At 36.2% G+C, this 20,249-nt stretch overlaps 1 protein-coding gene across 1 annotated transcript; it reads left to right on the top strand.

Annotated features, from left to right (window-relative positions):
• The first annotated feature begins 1,968 nt into the window (after positions 1-1,968).
• USP38 (ubiquitin specific peptidase 38) lies at positions 1,969-18,892 on the top strand. Its single transcript, XM_058193091.1, has 10 exons — positions 1,969-3,356; positions 5,287-5,419; positions 7,910-8,039; positions 8,217-8,318; positions 9,343-9,501; positions 10,168-10,361; positions 11,347-11,440; positions 12,357-12,463; positions 13,091-14,411; positions 18,577-18,892. Exons 1-10 carry the CDS (start codon positions 2,618-2,620, stop codon positions 18,736-18,738), a joined length of 3,141 nt encoding a protein of 1,046 aa, XP_058049074.1. The 5' UTR covers positions 1,969-2,617; the 3' UTR covers positions 18,739-18,892.
• Positions 18,893-20,249: the final 1,357 nt, after the last annotated feature.

The following is a 20,249-nucleotide window of genomic DNA, read 5'->3' as shown; positions in this document are numbered from 1 at the left end:
ACAGTAATACTTCTACATATAGTCAAAGCTAAGGCTTTTTATTCCATAAATTTGGTTAGATTAATCAGCTGAGATAATTTTTAAAAGGATTAATAGATACAGGTAATCCTCAATTTACAATAATTCATTTAGTGAATGTTACAAGTTACGTCATTGAAAAAAGTGACATGACCATTTTTCACACTTATGACCATTACAGCACCCCCAGTCATATGATCAAAATTCAGATGCTTGGCAACTGACTCATATTTATGACTGTTGCTGTGTCCCAAGGTCATGTGATCACCTTTTACGACCTTCTGATAAGCAAAGTCAAGCCTGTTATTAGAACACAGCAGCCTGCAATTACTGCAGGTTCAAGCCCGGCCCGAAGTTGACTCAGCCTTCCATCCTTTATAAGGTAGGTAAAATGAGGACCCAGATTGTTGGGGGGACAATAAGTTGACTTTGTAAAATATACAAATAGAATGAGACTATTGCCTTATACACTGTAAGCCGCCCTGAGTCTTCGGAGAAGGGCGGGATATAAATGTAAATAAATAAATAAATAAATAAATAAATAAATAAATAAAAATAAAATAAATAAATAATGGGGAAACCAGTTTTACTTAACAACCGTGTTACTAATTTACCAATTGCAGTGATTCACTTAACAACTGTGGCAAGGTCATGAAATGGGGCAAAAGTCATTTAGCAAATGTTTCACTTAGCAACAGAAATGTTGGACTCAATTGTGGTCGTAAGGTGAGGACTACCTATAATTTCATCAGGTGAAGCAGCACTTTATAATGTTGTGGAGACTAGGTGAGATTTTTTTCTTGTACCCAACTACAGTAGAAACTTTCCCAGAAATGACTGGCTGACCACTTTAGCAAAAAGGATTCTAGACCAGCTAGGCTTTTGTCTGATTCAAGAATTTATTTTGTTTTTCGGACAAAAGCTCTTATTATGCAAAAAGCATCTCTTTCGAATGGTGTTCCATATTTTTAAAAAAACTACACATTTTCACAGCCATACATTGCAACTGGGAAAATAATAGTCAAGGCTATGGTTTTCCCAGTTGTAATATATGCTGTGAAAGTTGGTCCATGAGAAAGGCTGAGTGCCAAAGAATTGAGGCCTTTGAACTCTGGTGCTGGAGAAGAGTCCAATAAAGAGCAGTCAGAGCTGATCTCCTCTAGGACTGCCTGGTTTGATTGTCTTGCAGTCCTAGAGGAGATCAACTCTGACTGCTCTTTAGAAGGCCAGATCCTGAAGATAAAACTCAAATACTTTGGCCAGATACTGAGAAGGAAGAACTTCATGGAGAAGAGCCTAATGCTGGGAAAGATTGAGGGCAAAAGAAGAAGGGGACAGCAAAGAACAAGGTGGCTGGATGAAGTCACTGAAGCAGTAGGCGTGAGCTTAAATGGACTCCAGGGGATGGTAGAGGCTAGGAAGGCCTGGAGGAACGTTGTCCATGGGGTCGCGATGGTAACTAACAACAACACATTTTCAGCTGATTAAAAGAGAAATTCCATGTCAGTGTGAGTCATTCTGCCTCTCATCGGTCTTCCATCAACTGATACAGCAAAATATTACACCTCCAACATCCATCACTTTCCAATTAATCAGCAAATACAGGTAGTCAGTCCTTGACTTACTTGAGCCCAGAATCTCTGTTGCTAAACGAGAAACTGGTTAAGCGAGATTTGCCCCATGTTCTGACTTTTCTTGCCACATTTGTTAAGTGAATCACTGCAGCTCGTAAGTTAGCAACACAGTTGTTAAGTGAATCTGGTTTCCCCAGTCAGAAGATCGTAAAAAAAGGTGATCCCATAACCTGGAGACCCTGCAACCATCATATATACCAGGGGTCTCCAACCTTGGCAACTTTAAGCCTAGTGGACTTCAACTCCCAGAATCCCCCAGCCAGCAAATTCTGGGAGTTGAAGTCCACCAGGCTTAAAGTTGCCAAGGTTGGAGACCCCTGATATATACCTATGAATCAGTCGCCAAGCGTCCAAGTTTCTGATCACGTGACCATGGTGGAATCCTGTAGCGGTCGTAAGTGTGAAAAGCGGTCGTAAGCCCCGTTTTTCAATGGCGTTTTAAACTGCGAACAGTCACTACATGAACTGTTGTATGTCGAGGACCACCTGTAAAAAAAACAACAACCACCTTTAAAGGGAACAGCAGTAAGAAAAACTGCGAATCAGGTCACTTTAAACCTCCTGCTCTATTTGCGCCTCCGCCCTTTCAACCGCATTCTCCTCCCTCGCGCGACGCTCCGGTGCTCGGGGTCACGCAAAAGCCAGCGCAGGGGAGGGAGAGGAAGGCGCAGGCGCGTCGGCCAGGCCGCCATCCTCCGAACAATACTTTGTTTATGCGCAATTGGAACGGCCGCCTTCTATTTCCCGTCCGGCGTGACGATGCGTTGTTCTGTTGCTTCCGGGTCACGTGCTTCCCCGGCGTTTGCGGCCTCCGAGGTCTGTGGGTTTTGAGGCGCCTCCTGAGAAACGCCGCGTCGGGCCGATGTTGAGGCGTCGCTGCTGGCCGGGAGGTTGACGGGCGGCCGCGGGAGCGAAGGGAAAGGGCCGAAGGTGACCGGGTGGCCAATGCTGGGCCGTCGTTCGCCATGGAGAAGATCTTGGAAGGGTTGGTGAGCTCGTCCTACCCGCTGCCGGTGAAACGTATGATCGTCAAACGGGTGGTGGAGTCGGCCGAGTCGCCGCTGAGCGGGCCGCAGTGCCAGGCCATGTTCGCCCTCAGCACCCGCCTCATCCTCCAGGGCCCCGACCAGTTCCAGCGCCAGGTCGGGCGGCAGGTCCTCGAGGCCTACGCTCGCCACCACCGCGACGACTTCGAGGCCTTCTTCACGCGCGACCTGGTCCTGGCTTTGCTTCACGGAGGAGGAGGAGAAGGCCCCGGATCCCCTCTCTTCCTCGCCCCTCCTCCGTCGCCCGCTCCCGGCCTTGGCTCCAACTTAGATCCCGGCGTCTTAGACTACATCCAGACCGGCCTGCGGCTTCTCATTAGCTGCCCGGCGGTGCTGGAGCTGTTCGCTCTGCTCCAGAGGGAAGCGTTACGTCTGGTGAGCGAGAGGCCTCCGGCTCCTCTGTGCGCTCGCCTTTGCCAGCTTCTGAGCGACTTTCCTCAGTGTCTGCCCCGGGGTAGAAAACTCGCCCTCGCCTTTTGCCAGCAGTTGGTACGCAGCATCGCTCACTTCCAGACCCAAAGCACCCGGGAAGCTGCTCTACGCCTCTACGTCTCCCAAGTCACCCAAGTCAGCAATCTGCTGCGCAGCATCTGGAAAGCAGAACCCGACACGCTGCTGCCTTCCTTGCAGGAGCTCTTCGCCATCATCTCTTCCACCGGTAGGCTCGCCTTTTCCTCATGTCTTCCTGTTGAATCTAATCCCGTTGGGACTCTGTAAATGAAAAAAAGCAGCAGCAGCAGTTGAGGGATATCAAGAGTGGGAAAAGCCCTTCCAGCCAGCCCCAGAAAGGCTAGGAACAAAAGTCAGGTTGAAGTGGAGCAGAAAGCTGGTTAAGGCTAAGGCTAAGTTTAACATTTTTATTGAGTTATAAGATATAAAATACAAAAATATTTGCTCTTTTTCAAATAACTGGATGGCAGCATGGAGATGCTGAAAACTGAAATTCCTTTGCTGGAATCCTTTCTATTGGTTTCTGCATTTTTGGAACTCAGATATATGATATACCTGTTTTTGGTTGCTTTTTAAAAACATGTCAGCTAAATATTGGGGAACGGAACCTTCCCTTTACTGCTAATAGGGTTCTCATTAACACAGTATTTGTGTGATATCTGGTTAAAGTTCCTAAAGTTTCAAAGAATGTAGGTAAAAATGGATTAAATTATTTAGCATTTGTATTGGTTAATTGGACCAGTGACTAGATTTTAGAAGTTCTTGGACGGGAAGTAGGAACTGAATGTAAATATTTTGGAGAATGTTAGATTAGCAAGGTATATATTTTTATTCTGTATGCCATGACGTCCTTGATTTGTGATGGGATTTGATTTAGAATTCAGGCACAGCTTGAAAATCAGATGAATTATAATTTGATGAGACAGATAGAAGCCAGTTTATATTTTTGTTATTTTTTGAAACTTTTAAGTCACTTAAGTTATTATAGTATTAACGGTATAGTTAATATTAAATGTCATTGAGTGGCTTCTTGGGCTTTCTGCATGGCTTTTAATGACTGTTGGGTTTAAAATACACTCTTTTTTTCTAATGTGAGATTTTAACACAATTAGAAAGTTTTTAGTTGCAGTACCATAGAACTAGTTTAATCAATTAAATATATTTACAAATATAATTAAAGAGTGTAGTTATTACCATCCAGCTGTGCTATATATACTTTGGTACTAGCTGCATAGAGACAACTTACGGCTTCTCCATTTTGGGTTTCTCCTTTCAAAATAAATGATGACATGGCGTAATATGTCATGCATTACTGTTCATCTGAGTTTGTACTTAATTACTTTTAAAAACTGCTTAGGACCAGATGATTTTTACTATGTCCTGATACATAAAACTGTACAACTCAAAGAGGGTGTACTTTCTTTTTCACGTGATTGAATCTGAACTGTTGCATTTGCTAAAAACAGAATAATGGATGTTGACGCTGGTATCCTTTTTATAGTAGCATCACATTACTGAATGATACATCTATATGAATGTGAGACAAATAACTTACATACAAAATGTAAATAAGAAATACTATGAGTTGTATGATTCAGAAATTTGTTTTTATTTTGCATTTATGTTGTTTTTATAAATAATTCAAGATGATAATTACACATGATATTTCTTCCTCCTATTTTGCCACAACAACAACCATATGAGGTGGTTTGGATAGAAAGAGAGTGACTGCCCAAGGTTACCAAGCTGGCTTTCATGCCTAAGGATTAGAACTCAGTTTCTAGCCTGGTGCCAAACCACCAAACTATGTTATATCCAGACTACCTGTGAGCTGAACTATGATATAGGAAAGCCCCATTAAAGGAAAGCAAAGAGCTGGTTTTTCCAGTACTCTTGTAGTTTCCTTAGTTTTTCTCCAGATGAAAATAGAAAGCAATGCTCAATACTGTCATTTATCCTTCCAGCAATGAGCTTCCACTGAATATCACTCCTTTTGGGTTTGAAGGGAGTCTGAGAGCTTTGAATTGGTTCAGAATATGGTTAAACTTGAAACATAGCCTTTTAAAATTGATTAAAATCTTAATGGAAAAAAACCAGAAATAATGTATTATAATTTCTTATATGTTTGGCAATTATAGATACTTCTGAACCTTCGGTTGCTTTGGCAAGTCTTGTGCAGCATATCCCTTTACAAATGATTACAGTCCTGATTGGAAGCCTTACTACAGATCCAAATGTAAAAGATGCAAGTATGACACAAGCTTTATGCAGGTATAGTATTCAGAATGGCAAAAGAGTAGTAGTTAATTTAATTAAGCATCTTGTTTATTACATGCATTTTAAACGGAAGTTTATTATTTCAATTTATATCACTGCTTATCTTAACTTCATGACTCTAGATAGTGTACAGTACTGAAACCACAGCAAACAAACAAAGCAAAAAAATACCGACAATATACATGTAAATAGCAGCTGGGTAAAAAACAATGACAAATTAACATAGCTATTGTATGGACTACTGCCTACTGTCAGAAAGCATGGATGTCACAACAGAAAGGCTCTCAGGGCCCAACATGGCATTCCCTACTAAACTGACCTGAAGCATGTTTCTTCTGCCAGACTTAAGTTGGCACAAGTAGGCACAATCAGGTGGAGGCAATTCCTCAGATAACCAAGTCCATTTTAGGTCTGAACATGATTTTACTGTGTTGTATTTGTATTTGTATTGGAATGGAATACTTTATTTGGCCAAGTATAATTAGAAACAGAAGGAATTTGTGTCCAGTATAAAAGCACTCAGTGTACTTGCCAGCAATGGAGAGAATAATAATATAATACCAATAAAATGGGGGAATGGAGAAGATAATGAAAAGGATAAATAATATTTCATAATTTAATATGCATACACATTAGATAGAAAGTGTGAGAATCAGGTGTTCAGCAGGTTGATGATATGAGGGAAAAAACTCTCTGTGTTTAGTTGTCTTTGCATATAGTGCCCTATAGCACCAGCCCAAGGTGAAATAGTTTATGTCCAGGATGTGAGATGTCTGCAGATATCATCTCAGTCCTCCTGCTGACTGCAATTATTTTTTCTGCAGTGTTGACTATCTGTTGATGTCTGTACCTGTCTTTCTTGGTTGCTGTACTAAACCAGAGAATTCTAGAAGTACAAATAATAGACTCAATCATTCCTGTAAAGCTATATCAGCAGCTTCTGGGACACTCTGAACTTTCTGAGTTGATGCAGAAGAACATTATTTGTTGTGCCTCTTTAATGATGGTTCTACTGTTAAGCAGCCACTGCAAGTCTTGGAAAAAACTGAAGGACTCTACTGATACTGTTCTGTTGAATATAGTAAGAAGCAGTAAAATAGAAGGGCTTTTCCTAAAATCCGTTCTTCATTTCTACAGTTTTAAGCATGTTCAGCTCCTGACTGATCCAGCTGCACCACAGCCAAATAAAATTCCTTTTGCATTAATTTAAACAGCTTAAATTGGCCATGCAGCAAGCTAGCTCTAAATAAGAAAATTATTTATCTTTTTCTTTCCTTTCGTTTCTTCCAAAATAAAATACATAGGACATGTACAGTAGCTTATGTTGTTATGTTCCATTAGCTAACAAGTAATTAAAAAGTGTTCTGACTGTATGGTAATCTATTTTATATGGGAATACTTTTTCTGTGATCACAAAAACTCATTGCAACAAATATGCCTATATATTTTAATTGCTGTAGACTACAAAGTCCATGCATGGGTTAGGAAAATAGTGCCATTTCATTAGAAATTGGGATAATTTGCAGCTGGATTGTAATTAACAAAAGGAACAGTAATGGAAAATTGAGAATTCTTAGAAAATGTTTTGTGTTTCATAGTAATTTCAAACGTTTTTTGAATTCCTCTACTAGACGTGAAGAGTTGAGAACTACCGTACTTTTTCTCATATTTTCTTTTAGACATTTCCTTAGCCCTCTCTGGCATCTTTACTTGATTAGCCACCTTTTTCATTGGGGTGTTTCGTTTTATTTATTCTATATTATCTAGGATAGTATATCAATAATGATAGACAATTCATCTTTCCTAGAAACTAAGCTAAAGTTAGGAAGTGGGGGGAAAATTAACCTTTTTAAAAATTAGATCATAAAACTTACATTTCCAACAAAAATCAACAGCACTTCTGGTTTCCAAAGAAAACTTAGTGGAGGTCTCTTGTAATTGCAGAATGTAGAAACATATTTATTGTGGGGGAGTTGTTTATAAATCTGGAAGAAAAATAAAGTGTACAAAAATGGTGAATATTGTGATTTAATAGAAAATCTAACTTGAATCTAACAATTATATCAAATTAATGCTATCAAGAATTTTTTTTTTTGCTATAATAAATGTTTTGATGATGGATCGATGATAGTGCAAAGAATATATGTTGGCTTTGATAGTTTTGTTTATATAATGTAATAAAACCAGGAGGGATTTAAACTGTTTATCTGTATCATGATGCCCATACAATTCCATTGAGTACTGCAAATAACAAAATATATGTTGCGTTGATGGAAACGAGACAAAATACTGAATCATTGCTATAGCTATCTGGCGAAGTTTTTCCCCTAGCCAGAGTATCTTAAAGTTCTGGTCTCAGTGTGATCTATGATTTTCATATAATTGATATAATACGTAAACTAATACCAGAATTCAGAAATTGAGTAACTGGTATATAGGTTTTGCAGCTGAAATACTAAAAAAGAGAAATTCATCACTTTTCAGGATGATTGACTGGTTGTCCTGGCCATTAGCTCAGCATGTGGAGACCTGGGTGATAGCACTACTGAAAGGACTGGCTGCAGTTCAGAAGTTTACTATCCTTATTGATGTTACTTTGCTTAAGATTGAATTGGTAAGTATTATTACTCAATGATTATTGGAATTTTAGTTAATGTTGTAATAAAATTGTAAATGAGTTGCTTTTTTATAGAAATTTTTCACTTTAATTTGTGTATTTTAAATATATGATACAGAATTATCATACTGCTGTACACTTCTTATTTTTAATAATTCTTCCTTTTCCTGAAAGGTATTTAATCGCCTTTGGTTTCCTCTGGTGAGACCTGGTGCTTTGGCTGTCCTTTCTCATATGCTGCTCAGTTTTCAGCATTCTCCAGAGGCTTTTCACTTGGTGAGTTCTATCCTTTTTTTGCTTTAAAACTCACTGAAAAAGAAAATATCTATAAGCATGCCATCTTACTATTATATCAATAAAACCAAAATCACATTCTTATAACTCGGAAAAAAAATGAATCATAACAAGTAACAATAGTTTAAAGAATTTGCTATTTATTTATATAAAGATGTAAAATCTAGTAAGGAGAGAGGTTCTTTACAGAATTTTGTTGCTGATGTCTATCTGGTTCTTAACACTTTATAAGAGTGTTGTATCTTACAGTGGGTTGTATCAGATTATGTTACTCCAGTGGCTAAAACGTATTTGACCCTGTAGAAATGTTTTGCATTCCTTCATGTATCCCCCTCCAATATACCTATCTTGATAACCTTATGGAATAGGAATGGCTCATGCAGAATGAAAGTGAAATCATCAAAATTGATTCCTAGTTTGCTTCAACTGAATTTAAAGAGTTTGTCATCAATGAACTTGGATGCAATTTATTTTATTTGTTACATTGCTATAGACTTCTGTTATAAAGAACAGCATGGGTTATAATTTAGCAACAATGCAAATTAAACTAAAAATTACAGGAATGAACGATCAAAGGTGTACTCTGCTAATTCTAAAATGATTGATTTATTCTTTTTAGCACTTTTGTAAGGTTTTTCCTTATTTGCCAGCAGAAGTAGAATATTATGAAGCTGTAAATTAATTTCAGGAAGAGCTCACAAAAATAGAATGTTTTATACCTTTACAGACTTACCATACATTTTAAAACGTTACTGTTTCAATCATAGCATGTAGGATAATAATATACTAGTATTGGCTATCCTGATTTCTATCCCAATAGAATGTGAAATTATATTTCTTAACTTGAAGTAACTCATTTAAAAATATAGATAAAACTGAGGTATTCAGACAAATAGAAATATCATAGTTAATTATTATGTTCTGACTTCATAATATAGTAATTTTCTTTAAAATGTGTTATGTTCAACAAACAAGCCAATTATTAATCTATTTATCTTAAAATTAGATTGTTCCACATGTGGTTAAATTGGTGATATCGGTCAAAAGTAATGGTCTGCCTACCAGCACAGCATTCTTACAACAGCTGAGTGAATTAATGCACTGTATGATGTACCATTACTCTGGATTTCCAGAACTTTATGAACCCATTCTAGAAGCAGTTAAGGTATGCAAACATAAATATTTCAGTACTGAGGATGTAAACATCATTTTTATTCTTAGCATAAAAATTGTATCAGCTATTTTCAGATTTCAGGAAAAAGTAACAAAAAACATAGAAATCAGCAGAGTTACACTGTCATTAATGTAAATCTTTTAAATCAGATTTTGAGTTTCATTTGATCCTTGATTTGAACTGCAAGAAATAAAAATAGATCATAGTGAACAAGATGGTTATATGTTGTCAGTTTACAGATAGACACTTTTCTTAGCAGAAAAGTTTTTCAAGATTTGGAAGAATGGAATATAGGCTGCTTGGCTACTCTTTTAGTAGATATAAATGCCATGGAAACATTTGCATAATACTCACTGTTCAAGTTCAAGAGGCCGGAATAGCTCAGGCAGTAGAGAAGCCTGTTATTAGAACACAGAGCCTGCAATTACTGCAGGTTCGAGCCCGGCCCAAGGTTGACTCAGCCTTCCACCCTTTATAAGGTAGGTAAAATGAGGACCCAGATTGTTGGGGGGGCAATAAGTTGACTTTGTAAAAAAAATATACAAATAGAATGGGACTATTGCCTTATACATTGTAAGCCGCCCTGAGTCTTCGGAGAAGGGCGGGGTATAAATGTAAACAAAAACAAAAAAAGTTGTGTCTCTGTTTTCATTATAGGAGCTTTCCAAACCCAATGAAGAAAAAATTAAGATGATACTGAATCAGAGTGCCTGGACATCTCAGTCCAGTTCCTTGCAATCTTGTCTGTCTAGATTTTCTGGAAAATCTGAAACTGGAAAGACTGGTCTGATTAATTTAGGAAATACTTGTTACATGAACAGTGTGATTCAAGCACTATTCATGGCTACAGAGTAAGTTTAATCCTATTTGTTTTAAGGTTTGCAACTTTTTATGTATGCAATGTTTTCTTTTAAAAAAATACATGTCATTTTAAAAATTTAAGATCTAAAAAGTCTCTACCCTTCTGGCATTTCAAAGGACCATGAAGACATAGCTGTTGGTGATGACAACTGTCACTTCCTTTTCCTTGTTACCATCTAGGCTTGTTTTCTTTGCCATCTTTGTTTTTTTGTTTTGTATTCCTTGTTTTTAAATGTTTTGAACGATTTTTAAATACCCAGAATCGCTGGGAGTTGAATGGTATATACATTTCAGTTGTTATTATTTCTACTACTAGTTCTGTGATGGCTTGAATATGGTAGTAAGAATCTGAGTAAACAGCAGAATGTGTTTCCTTGCCTCAGTTCACATCATGATTAAAGAAAATTTAAATTGCAATCAATAAATTTTTATTTGGTCATTGATCAGCAAATAAAACAAGAAAAATACAATTATTTACGATATAAATATCAGGAATATATAGGTGAATAACAGAGAGGTAGGCAGCAGTGCAGGAGGAGATGGTTGTGTGTGTGCAACCTAACTCTGTGCATGAGCAAATAAAGTTTTGCATGCTCACCCGTCACTTGTATGGCCCGGTTCCCAACAGATTGCAGACTGGCACCTGGGAATTGAGGACTTCTGAGTTAATGAATTGCCAAACATATTCCTATAGTAGAAGTAGAAATTTAAAGGCATTCCTTCTACATTATTTATAACTGGAGAAATTTACTTGAAGGTTGCTTTTTTTTCTTCTAAATTTCAAACCAAAGCAAAGTCATTTTCCAAAGTGATTAAATTGTTCTTCAAGATTTAATTCAAGTCTGAGCAGTTTCATATTACTAATATGATTCGGAGCATAGTTAAATTATTTTAAATTAGTATAGTAAACACTCTTGAAACATCGGAGTGTCTTTGTGTAAGTTGTATCTGAAAACATGATCTCATTTTTTGCAGTTTCAGAAGACATGTGTTATCATTAAATCTAAATGGGTGCAATTCACTAATGAGAAAATTGCAACATCTTTTTGCATTTCTTGCTCATACACAGGTCTGTATTATTTTCTGAAAATTAAAATAATATTGCAAAAAGGGATTTTTGGCCTTATTTATGTGTAGAATTAATTGTGGAATATTTGAATTTTTTATAAATCAGTAGAAAATCAGACCATTTTGTTTCATCTTTGAAATTTTGAAAGAAGAATTGTATACTTCTGGAAAAAGTGCAGACTGGTTGAAACTGGGAACTATACTGATACCATACTCATAAAATTGTAAGATACTCTCATAAAACAGTAATTTTAAATTAGATATAATCAAATGTTTTATTCAAACATAATCCCAACAAGTTAAAGTAATACATTAAGAGGTTAGGATTAATATCCAAAATTATTTTGGAACAGGACATGAAACAATTCTCATTGTACCTGAATATATAACATTTGTTTAAACATTTGTCTTTAATAATAACTTTTATTTTTCTTGTATTTCAAATATTCAGTACTTTTTAATTCTAAATTAATATTCAAGATTGAATTTGAACATGAAATTGGGAAAGTAGATACTTAAATATTTGGATTTATTCTGTAGTCAGAACATTTCATTTCCACTATGTAACAGCATGTGAGAACGACCGAGAAGTAGGACAAAGAGATCATGTCTAGGGAACAATCAGATAAGAGGGTACATCCTGTATCTGTATAAGCCGCCCTAACTTTTCAGGCTTTAAATGAAATATAGTTAGAGATTTGTACTTTTACGTTTGCAAGATTCTGTTAATGTAGCCTTACAATAAATTAGAAGTAGGTTGTGTGGTCTGTTTCCTATCTGATGTACCTGGGAAGGCGGACATCTACTCTACTTGCCTCCTATTCACTTGATTTCTGTTTTTATAAATTATGAAGTGCTTTGTAGAATAATGTCAGTGTTTGAAATCTGTTTTGTCTTTGTTTGTTTGTTTTATCTAGAGGGATGCCTATGCTCCTCGCCTTTTCTTTGAGGCGTCTAGGCCTCCGTGGTTTACTTCTAGATCTCAGCAGGACTGCTCTGAATATCTTAGGTTCCTGCTAGACAGGTAATGATAATCTGAATTCATTACCCAAGATATTTTTTAAATGTTTTTTATATGCAAAATAAGTTGTAGACAATACATTTCTTGTAACATTGTTGGGTAAGAAGTATTTACCATAAACTTCTTCCACAGAGAGCTACAAAACTTGAAGCAGTCTTCCCAATCTTCAGGTACAAAAAATATAGTAGCTTTGTAAAAACAACTATTACTTAAAAATAAAATAATTGAATTTTATATGGTCTGAAATAATATGCGTTGCTTTTGACGTGTGACATCTCAATCATAGTCTCTTTCAATACAATCTTTTTTTTTTAGTTGCTGTTTACTAAAAACCATTTGAATCTCTGCAGTGGAATGTTTCTCTTTCTATAAAATTCATATGATGCATCAAACAGCTCAAACTTTACCCCAGTTAGAGGTGAAGTAAAGTAAAGTAACTAAGAATTAAAGCAATGGAGCAGAGTATATTTGTAATTGGGCTGACGGCATTCAAACTACAGTATTTTATTCCACACTAATTTTGCCTAGTAAATAATTGGTTGTGTGTATAAGCATACTGAAACATAGTAATGTATCAAATAGGTAAACTGGTAGAGATATAACTTGAATAGAATTTTTTTTTCCCCTAAGGCTACATGAAGAAGAGAGAACCTTGAAAGTTCTGTCTTCATCAAAGCTTCCTGAGGATATGAATGAAGAGTCCCTGGTCCAAGAAGTAGCCAACAAATCTCAACTATTTATCAAGCAGTCATGTTCAATGAAAGAGGAGAGAACCTTGATAGAAAAAATGTTTCGAGGGAAACTACAAACAAGCATATGCTGTTTAAATTGCAAAAGTACTTCTCATAAAGAAGAAGCCTTCACAGATCTTTCACTTGCTTTTTGTCCTCCAGTATTCTTTAAAAATGTTGGTCCACCAACTGTAGAACATTCATCTGATGAGAAAGATGAGTCAATGGAACAAGTCAGTGCTAGGGCATTGAGCCCCGTGACAGAGATGCCATCCAGTGATTCCTGTGAAATGGTCACAAATGATGGGACGTTGAAAGATTCCCCCACTGACTCAAATTCTGAAACTGTTACTGATCCTTTTATCTGTAAGACTGAAGTTGGGGATAACTTGAAAAAACACGTCAGTGAAGTTACTCCTTCAGTTACTGATTTGTTAAATTATTTTTTGGCACCCGAAGTTCTTAAAGGGGATAACAAATACTTTTGTGAAAAATGTGCCTCCTTACAAAATGCAGAAAAAATTATGCAAATTGTGGAGGAGCCAGAATACCTCATCCTTACTCTTTTGAGATTTTCATATGATCCCAAATGTCATATTAGGCGTAAAATCCTAGACAATGTGTCTCTTCCACTTGTTCTAGAATTACCTGTTAATAGAACTGTCTCATCCTTAAGTACATTGTCAGGCATTTGGTCTATGAGTGTTGAGTTTTCTGACACAGGGGAGAATTTGGCTAAAAAACTAAAGCCTTCTGGTGCTGAAGAAGTTGGTTGCCCTCAACTAATACCTTATGTATTAAGTTCTGTAGTTGTTCACTCTGGCATATCTTCTGAAAGTGGGCATTATTATTCTTATGCAAGAAATGTTGCTAATTCAGGGTCTTCGCTAGGATCTTTTGATCAGTCCCAAACTCTGGCTTTAGCTTATCCTCAGAGCAGTTTAACTGCAGCTACTGAAAAGGAACTGGATGAAAATGAAGTCTCCAAGGAATGGTTTCTATTTAATGACAGCAGAGTGACATTCACCTCATTTCAATCAGTCCAAAAAATTACAAGCAGATTCCCCAAAGATACTGCTTATGTGCTGTTTTACAAAAAACAAACCAGTGCTGGGACTATCAGTGCGAAATCAGCCAGCGGACTCTGGATCAATGGAGATCCCCCTCTGCAAAAAGAACTTATGGATGCAATTACAAAAGACAATAAGCTGTATTTGCAGGTAAGGTGCAGATATTAATCTGAAGGAAATCAGTTGTGTAATTACTGTAAATGTGGACTGTATATATGGTTGGGAATACAAATCTAGGCAGATTATTCTGATTAACCAGCATTGTTAAAATAATGTTATGGATCACTAAATTTTGGTATTCCCAGATTTCTGGCAAAGGAAAACCAGAAAATATTTTCTGAACTGAAATAACATGTGGTTATTTCTTTGAAACCACAGTTACAATGTGTTAAATTCTCTATAAATTATTTTATTAGTAGTAGTATATTTATTTTTCACCCATCTCACAGATTGAGATGAATCTGACTGGGATTTTATGATCTGCATATGTTGAATATATAAATATTATAATTATATGGTTAAAGGCTTTACATGAAAAGTCATTTAAAAACTCAGGGTACTGTAAATCCACAATTTAGAATTTAGGTTGACAAAAAGATGTCCCAAAGGTTTAGGCTGATTTTAGAAGAATTTACTAAAGTGTTTGTATTTTTCAATATGCCAAATCTAAATCTCTTTCTAAGTCAGCAGTATTCTTCAATTATTTTAAAACAGAGAGCAGGAATCAAGGTGGGGAATACCAGTTCTTGTCAGCTCTTGAACTTCCATTATTTAACGAATATTCTTGAAGTCAGGTTAACATATATCTCAGTATTTTTTTATATAGCTGACCATTTCACATATGCAATTCTGGGTGACTCATTCTAGCTTTGAATAATTCTAACCTGAAAAAAAATTGAAAATTGCAATATTTGTATGGGATTTGAGCAAAAGGCAAAAACCTATTAATATGATTTTATGTGTAGAGTTACTTGGTCATAAGGATGAAATGATAAATAATCCATGATTTACATATTTATGTGGATAAGTGGGAAAGTAGGAAATACAGTTAATTTGTAAAAGCAGTCAAGTAATGGATCAAATAAATTTTTCAATTGGGTGTAATTTTGTCTGTACATATCAACTTACTCTCAAAAATGTCTTAGTCATTATCATCATCATAAGGTCCTGGGCGGAGCATATTGGGCAGTGAGTGTTTTCCAGTGGTTTTGATCATTCGCAGCATCTTTAGCATCCTCCCAAGTCACATTAAAATCTTAAGAACATAAGTGCTTGATACCAAGTTTTCCAAGGCCGGCCTCACTTCCTCTTTCCTTCAAGAGGTATCAAAAATGGCTCAATCATGAGTCAAAAAAACAAGTTTATGCTGGTACAGAATTAGGATCTTAGTGTTAGGATAATGTTAGGATAAGAAATACCATACATATTTATTTATCTATTAAATTTATATGCCCCCCTATCTCACTATCCAAAACAATTGAAGAATGCAAAGCCTAATTCATTTAAATTGTCCAGTAATTTTGGAAATCTTCCTGGCTGACTACAATAACTTACTGTAAAGCTATGGTTCCAGTGGAAGTGAAGAATTAACTTGAGGATAGAGCACATTTTATCCACAAAACCCAAGTTAGGTAGGTCTCAAAATAAATTCCTATCGGAAACTCTAGGAAAGTGCTCAGCAGTCCTATGTGAATCAGGTTAGACCACAATTGGGAATTTGAAGGTTCAACTTTGTGATTTAACTTTGTGATTTAAAATTCATTGTAGCTCAGTTGGAGTTATACAGTTCAAATTTCATTTGGAAGAAAAGATTTGTCTTTACTTTGTAACAGTGGTTCTCAACCTTTATAGTGCTGCGACCCCTTTAATACAATTACCCACGATGTGGCGACCCCTTTAATACAATTCCCCATGATGTGGCGACCCCAACCATAAAATTATTTTCATTTTGAATTTATCGCGCCTGAAGCTGTATTGGCTAGCGATCTGAACTGCTTGCGATTGCCTTGAGGACGGAGGCATTAAAGCGGAGACTCCTCCCCTACTAAGTTTATCATGCCTGAAACCACGATTAGGCTAGCGATTGGGAGTGATTGCAGCTGGTTTGAGAGTGAGACATCAGAGCAAAGATTTCTCTCTTTTTTAATTCATTGCGCCTGAAGCCGAATTCGGCTAGCAATTTGAAGAGCCTGCAGCTGGCTTGTGGAGTCAACCATTGGAGCGCAATTCTTCGACTCGCAAGTATACTTGCCATATTTCCGATGGTCTTAGGTAACCCCTGGCAAATCGTCATTTGACCCCCAATGGGGTCCCGACCCACAGGTTGAGAACCACTGCTTTATAAGGAGAAAGTTTTGAATGTTTGAAACAGTTTCACTTCACTTTTTGGTATAATGGAATCCCTGGTTGTATCAAGGATATGGTTTGCCTGTAACATCTTGGGTTAGGTAGACATGGCAGCAGAAAAAGTGTCATCTGTGCCATTACTGTATACCAGTGGTAGTCAACCTGGTCCCTACCACCCACCATGAAAGCGTTCCAGCTTTCATGGTGGGTGGTAGAGGTTTTGTCCGATATTGAAGCACTTTCCTTTTTTTTAATTTAATTGACTTTTTTTAAAAAAAATTCATAGCATTATTTAAAAACATTTTCATTCGGTTTTCATAAAATTCCCCGTGACAATTTACATTTCTGAAAATATACTATTTGTATCGCCCACGCATAAGTTTAGTTCATGTTATGTAAGTGAAACTAAATGGCGCTATAGTGCTACTGCAAACAAGAGCCTCGTCCCAGAATAACTCGCTCATTTCCCCCACCACCACCCAGCTGTAACAGACAAGCAGAGCTGGTAGCTGCCCCCCCAACACAATCCACGATGCGCGAGAGGCATGCGCAAACAACGATACACGGTGCATTACTGTGGAACTGGTGGGCGGTTAGAAAAGGCAATCTACTCTTTTACTTCTCATGGCTTTCAGTGAGGTCTGACAAGATGGGCATTATCCAGTTCCCCTCAATTAAACAATCTTGTCAGATGGGACTTAGGAAATGCGCCTCTGTTCTGTAAAACAGAACATCTGTTCTGTAAAATAGTCTCTTCCCTCAATATTGAAATGTCCCTGATCCTGATGACCTTCTGTAATACATGGAAAACTTGATAATTCCTCTGGTAATTGGAACAGGAAGTTAAGTGTGGTAATTGTTGATATTTTAATTTTTGATTTGTTGTTTGCCATCCAGGGTCATAAGTCAGATGGGTGGCTCTATATAGCTAGTTAATTAATAACCTTGAATCTATATTTACAATGCTGAAAGCTGAGTTGAACTTCCAGTTGTGTTTGCAGGATCAGTGCATTCCAATAGTGCAAGAGAGAGATTAAGGCTTGTGACTGGCCTTATTAAAGAATGTGACAGCTGAGAAAGTGAAAGAAAGCCTAGGTAAGGTTAGCCCTGCCCATGCAAAAAAGCTGATTTGGTAAATATTATAATGAACAAAAATTACTGGTCAGTAATTTGTGACAGTGCCAGGAATAATAATATTCAGTGCTGAAGTTACTACTCTATATATTATTTGTAAGAATCACAACAACTACCCAAATCTATCAAATTTCTGAAGTGCTTTGGATTCACTTTACTTGATTAACATACCTGCTTCAGTGGCTTGATTCAGTCAACATCCTGTTGAATCTATTGACCCATTCAGAATATTATGAATGGGTCAGTTCTACCATTTAATAGATGCAATACTCAATGGGAATATAGGATTCCTGCAAAACTAGTATTAATTAATTTAGTCAACAATTTTCCCTACATTCTAAATCAATCATTGCAAAACTAGAAGTGTCTTCATATAGAACTTGGTGGGTTTTTTCATCAGTAAGCAGGCTAATTAGAACTATACAAGCTATTTTTTCCAGAATGTTCTGGAGAAATGCTAGAATTATGATGAATCTAATGTCTGCTTGTTAAAAGATTTTAAAGAAAATTGAAATGTTGCAGGATCCAATCTGAAGCCAGGACCAAAGGTATATTTTCCTTCATCTACGAAATTTGAAATGTTCTGGAATAGTTCATTAAGTTTAAAACAAAAGTTTCTAAAACTAGTAAAAAAAGGTACTTCTGATTTATTTTGTGGGGACTTTGTTTTACGTTTTATAGGGTCACAATTTAAGAAGTATTGGATAAAACTATTTGATAAAGCTATGTCATATGTAGAAATTCTGTTTCCCATTTCCCACCCCCTGAAATTTACATCATAATCACTTTTCTTAAAAATCAATGTGTGTGACCACTATTCGTTTTTTTCTTTTAGGAACAAGAGCTTAGTGCTCGAACCCAGGCCCTAGAAGCATCTGCAGCTTCGTGTTCTTTTCGGCCAAATGGATTTGATGACAATGATCCCCCAGGGAGTTGTGGTCCAACCGGTGGAGGTGGGGGGGGAGGATTTAGTACTGTTGGCAGGCTTGTATTTTAAGGAAGATTGCATTGGTTTCTAAACAGCTTTGATTCCTGCACAGGACTGTTATGTTACTGAACTGTATTAAATAATGTCCCAAGCTTTTTTCAAGATGTGATTTTTGTTCTTAAAAAGAACTTTTGTTTTTATTTGAAATAAATAAGTGCATCATGGAGAAATCTACCTCTTAAATTTACTTGTTTTTTGGAAAGATATTCTTGGTCAAAAAAGGAATTAAACTTTTTAAAAAACAATATAGATCAGAGAATAAAAGCACTTAAACTTTTAATTCCAAGTCCAGTGATAAAATAATATTTGAAAAAAAGACATGTTTGTGTGACACCAACAATGCTTGTGTTTTGTTTTTATTTTATTTCTTAAATATGTAAATTGTCAAAGGCATTAGAAATGATAACTATTAAATGGAAATTAATCTTTTAAACAATGTAACCCAGAATAACAAAAGCTCTAATTCAATATATTTGTATTACAAGTACAAGTATGTAAAGATCAATTTCATGTGCTTGTTAAGTCACTTTTCTAAATGGGTGTGGTCTTGTAGAGAGAGTTTTTGGGGAGAAAAAGAACAAACATTTGTAGTATTTCTTTTTGCTTTGAGGATTTTAAAATTATTTCAGGGAGTACATCTTGCTTTGAAGGAAGAGTTTCTATGTGCCTTGCCATACTGTAACAAAGTACAAAAAATTTTGAAGCTGAAGAAAAGTGTAGAACATAAGTTGTTAATTTCTTGTTTAATATGAAGTTCATGAATTTTTGAAGTGTTAGCTTCTCCAAAAGTAAAGTCTGATGGTTCCAAAAATATAGTAGTTGCTCATGTGTTTTTAGTAATAATACTGGTTAAAACTTTTTCATTGAAAATTAACATTGTGTTTAAAAATTGGAAGTGAAGCTTTACATACATTGCTGAGATTAAACCCGTTAGGGTCATATTTGCTAAGTTTGTGGTAGTTTGGCAAGAAACTTTTAATTTTTTCCCCCTCACATGTAATTTTATCTAGATTTCTTCTTCATATATCTTGTTGCATATCAAGATTATTCAGTGAATATGCAGATTTTGGAGATTGAGAAAAAAATACTCAAAATGAAACATAAGGTGAGGGCACTTTTTGAAGATAGAACACATTTACACCATTGGAATACACTATAGCCACACAAGATTTGAGTACTGGGACCTTAGTGGCATCAGCAGTTGAAAGTCAAAGTAGTTTTGTGAGCCCAGTACAGATTAATGTACATTAAGTGTAATGTACACTTACTAAAATATGTGATCTTTAACAATGCTATTTTGAAGGGCACAAAGAGTTGTAACACTAACTGGATTTGTATTAAACCAAAGATACATTAAATTAAAAACAAATTACACTCATTATCCAAGAATTCTGCTATTGCCTATTTGCCTGTGCTAGTATTGTTCAAATGTTTTTACTAAATTATGGAAGATAAAAATAACAGTTGTTTGTAAAACTTTACATTAGTAAAAAGAAAAAAAAATCAGTATGTGGTCCTAA

The sequence above is a fragment of the Ahaetulla prasina genome, chromosome 8 (assembly GCF_028640845.1).
Source record: "Ahaetulla prasina isolate Xishuangbanna chromosome 8, ASM2864084v1, whole genome shotgun sequence".
NCBI classification, from domain to species: Eukaryota; Metazoa; Chordata; class Lepidosauria; order Squamata; family Colubridae; genus Ahaetulla; species Ahaetulla prasina.
The sequence above is the reverse complement of the archived record's forward strand: the minus strand, read 5'-3'. Positions and strand labels throughout refer to the sequence as shown.

What these genes read in the sequence shown, in the direction of transcription:
- USP38 (XM_058193091.1), top strand. Translation starts at nt 2,618, where the DNA reads ATGGAGAAGATCTTGGAAGGGTTGGTGAGCTCGTCCTACCCGCTGCCG. An exon ending in CGCCATCATCTCTTCCACCG is followed by an intron (nt 3,357 to 5,286) that starts GTAGGCTCGCCT and finishes TGGCAATTATAG; the next exon opens with ATACTTCTGAACCTTCGGTT. An exon ending in CATTTCTTGCTCATACACAG is followed by an intron (nt 11,441 to 12,356) that starts GTCTGTATTATT and finishes TGTTTTATCTAG; the next exon opens with AGGGATGCCTATGCTCCTCG.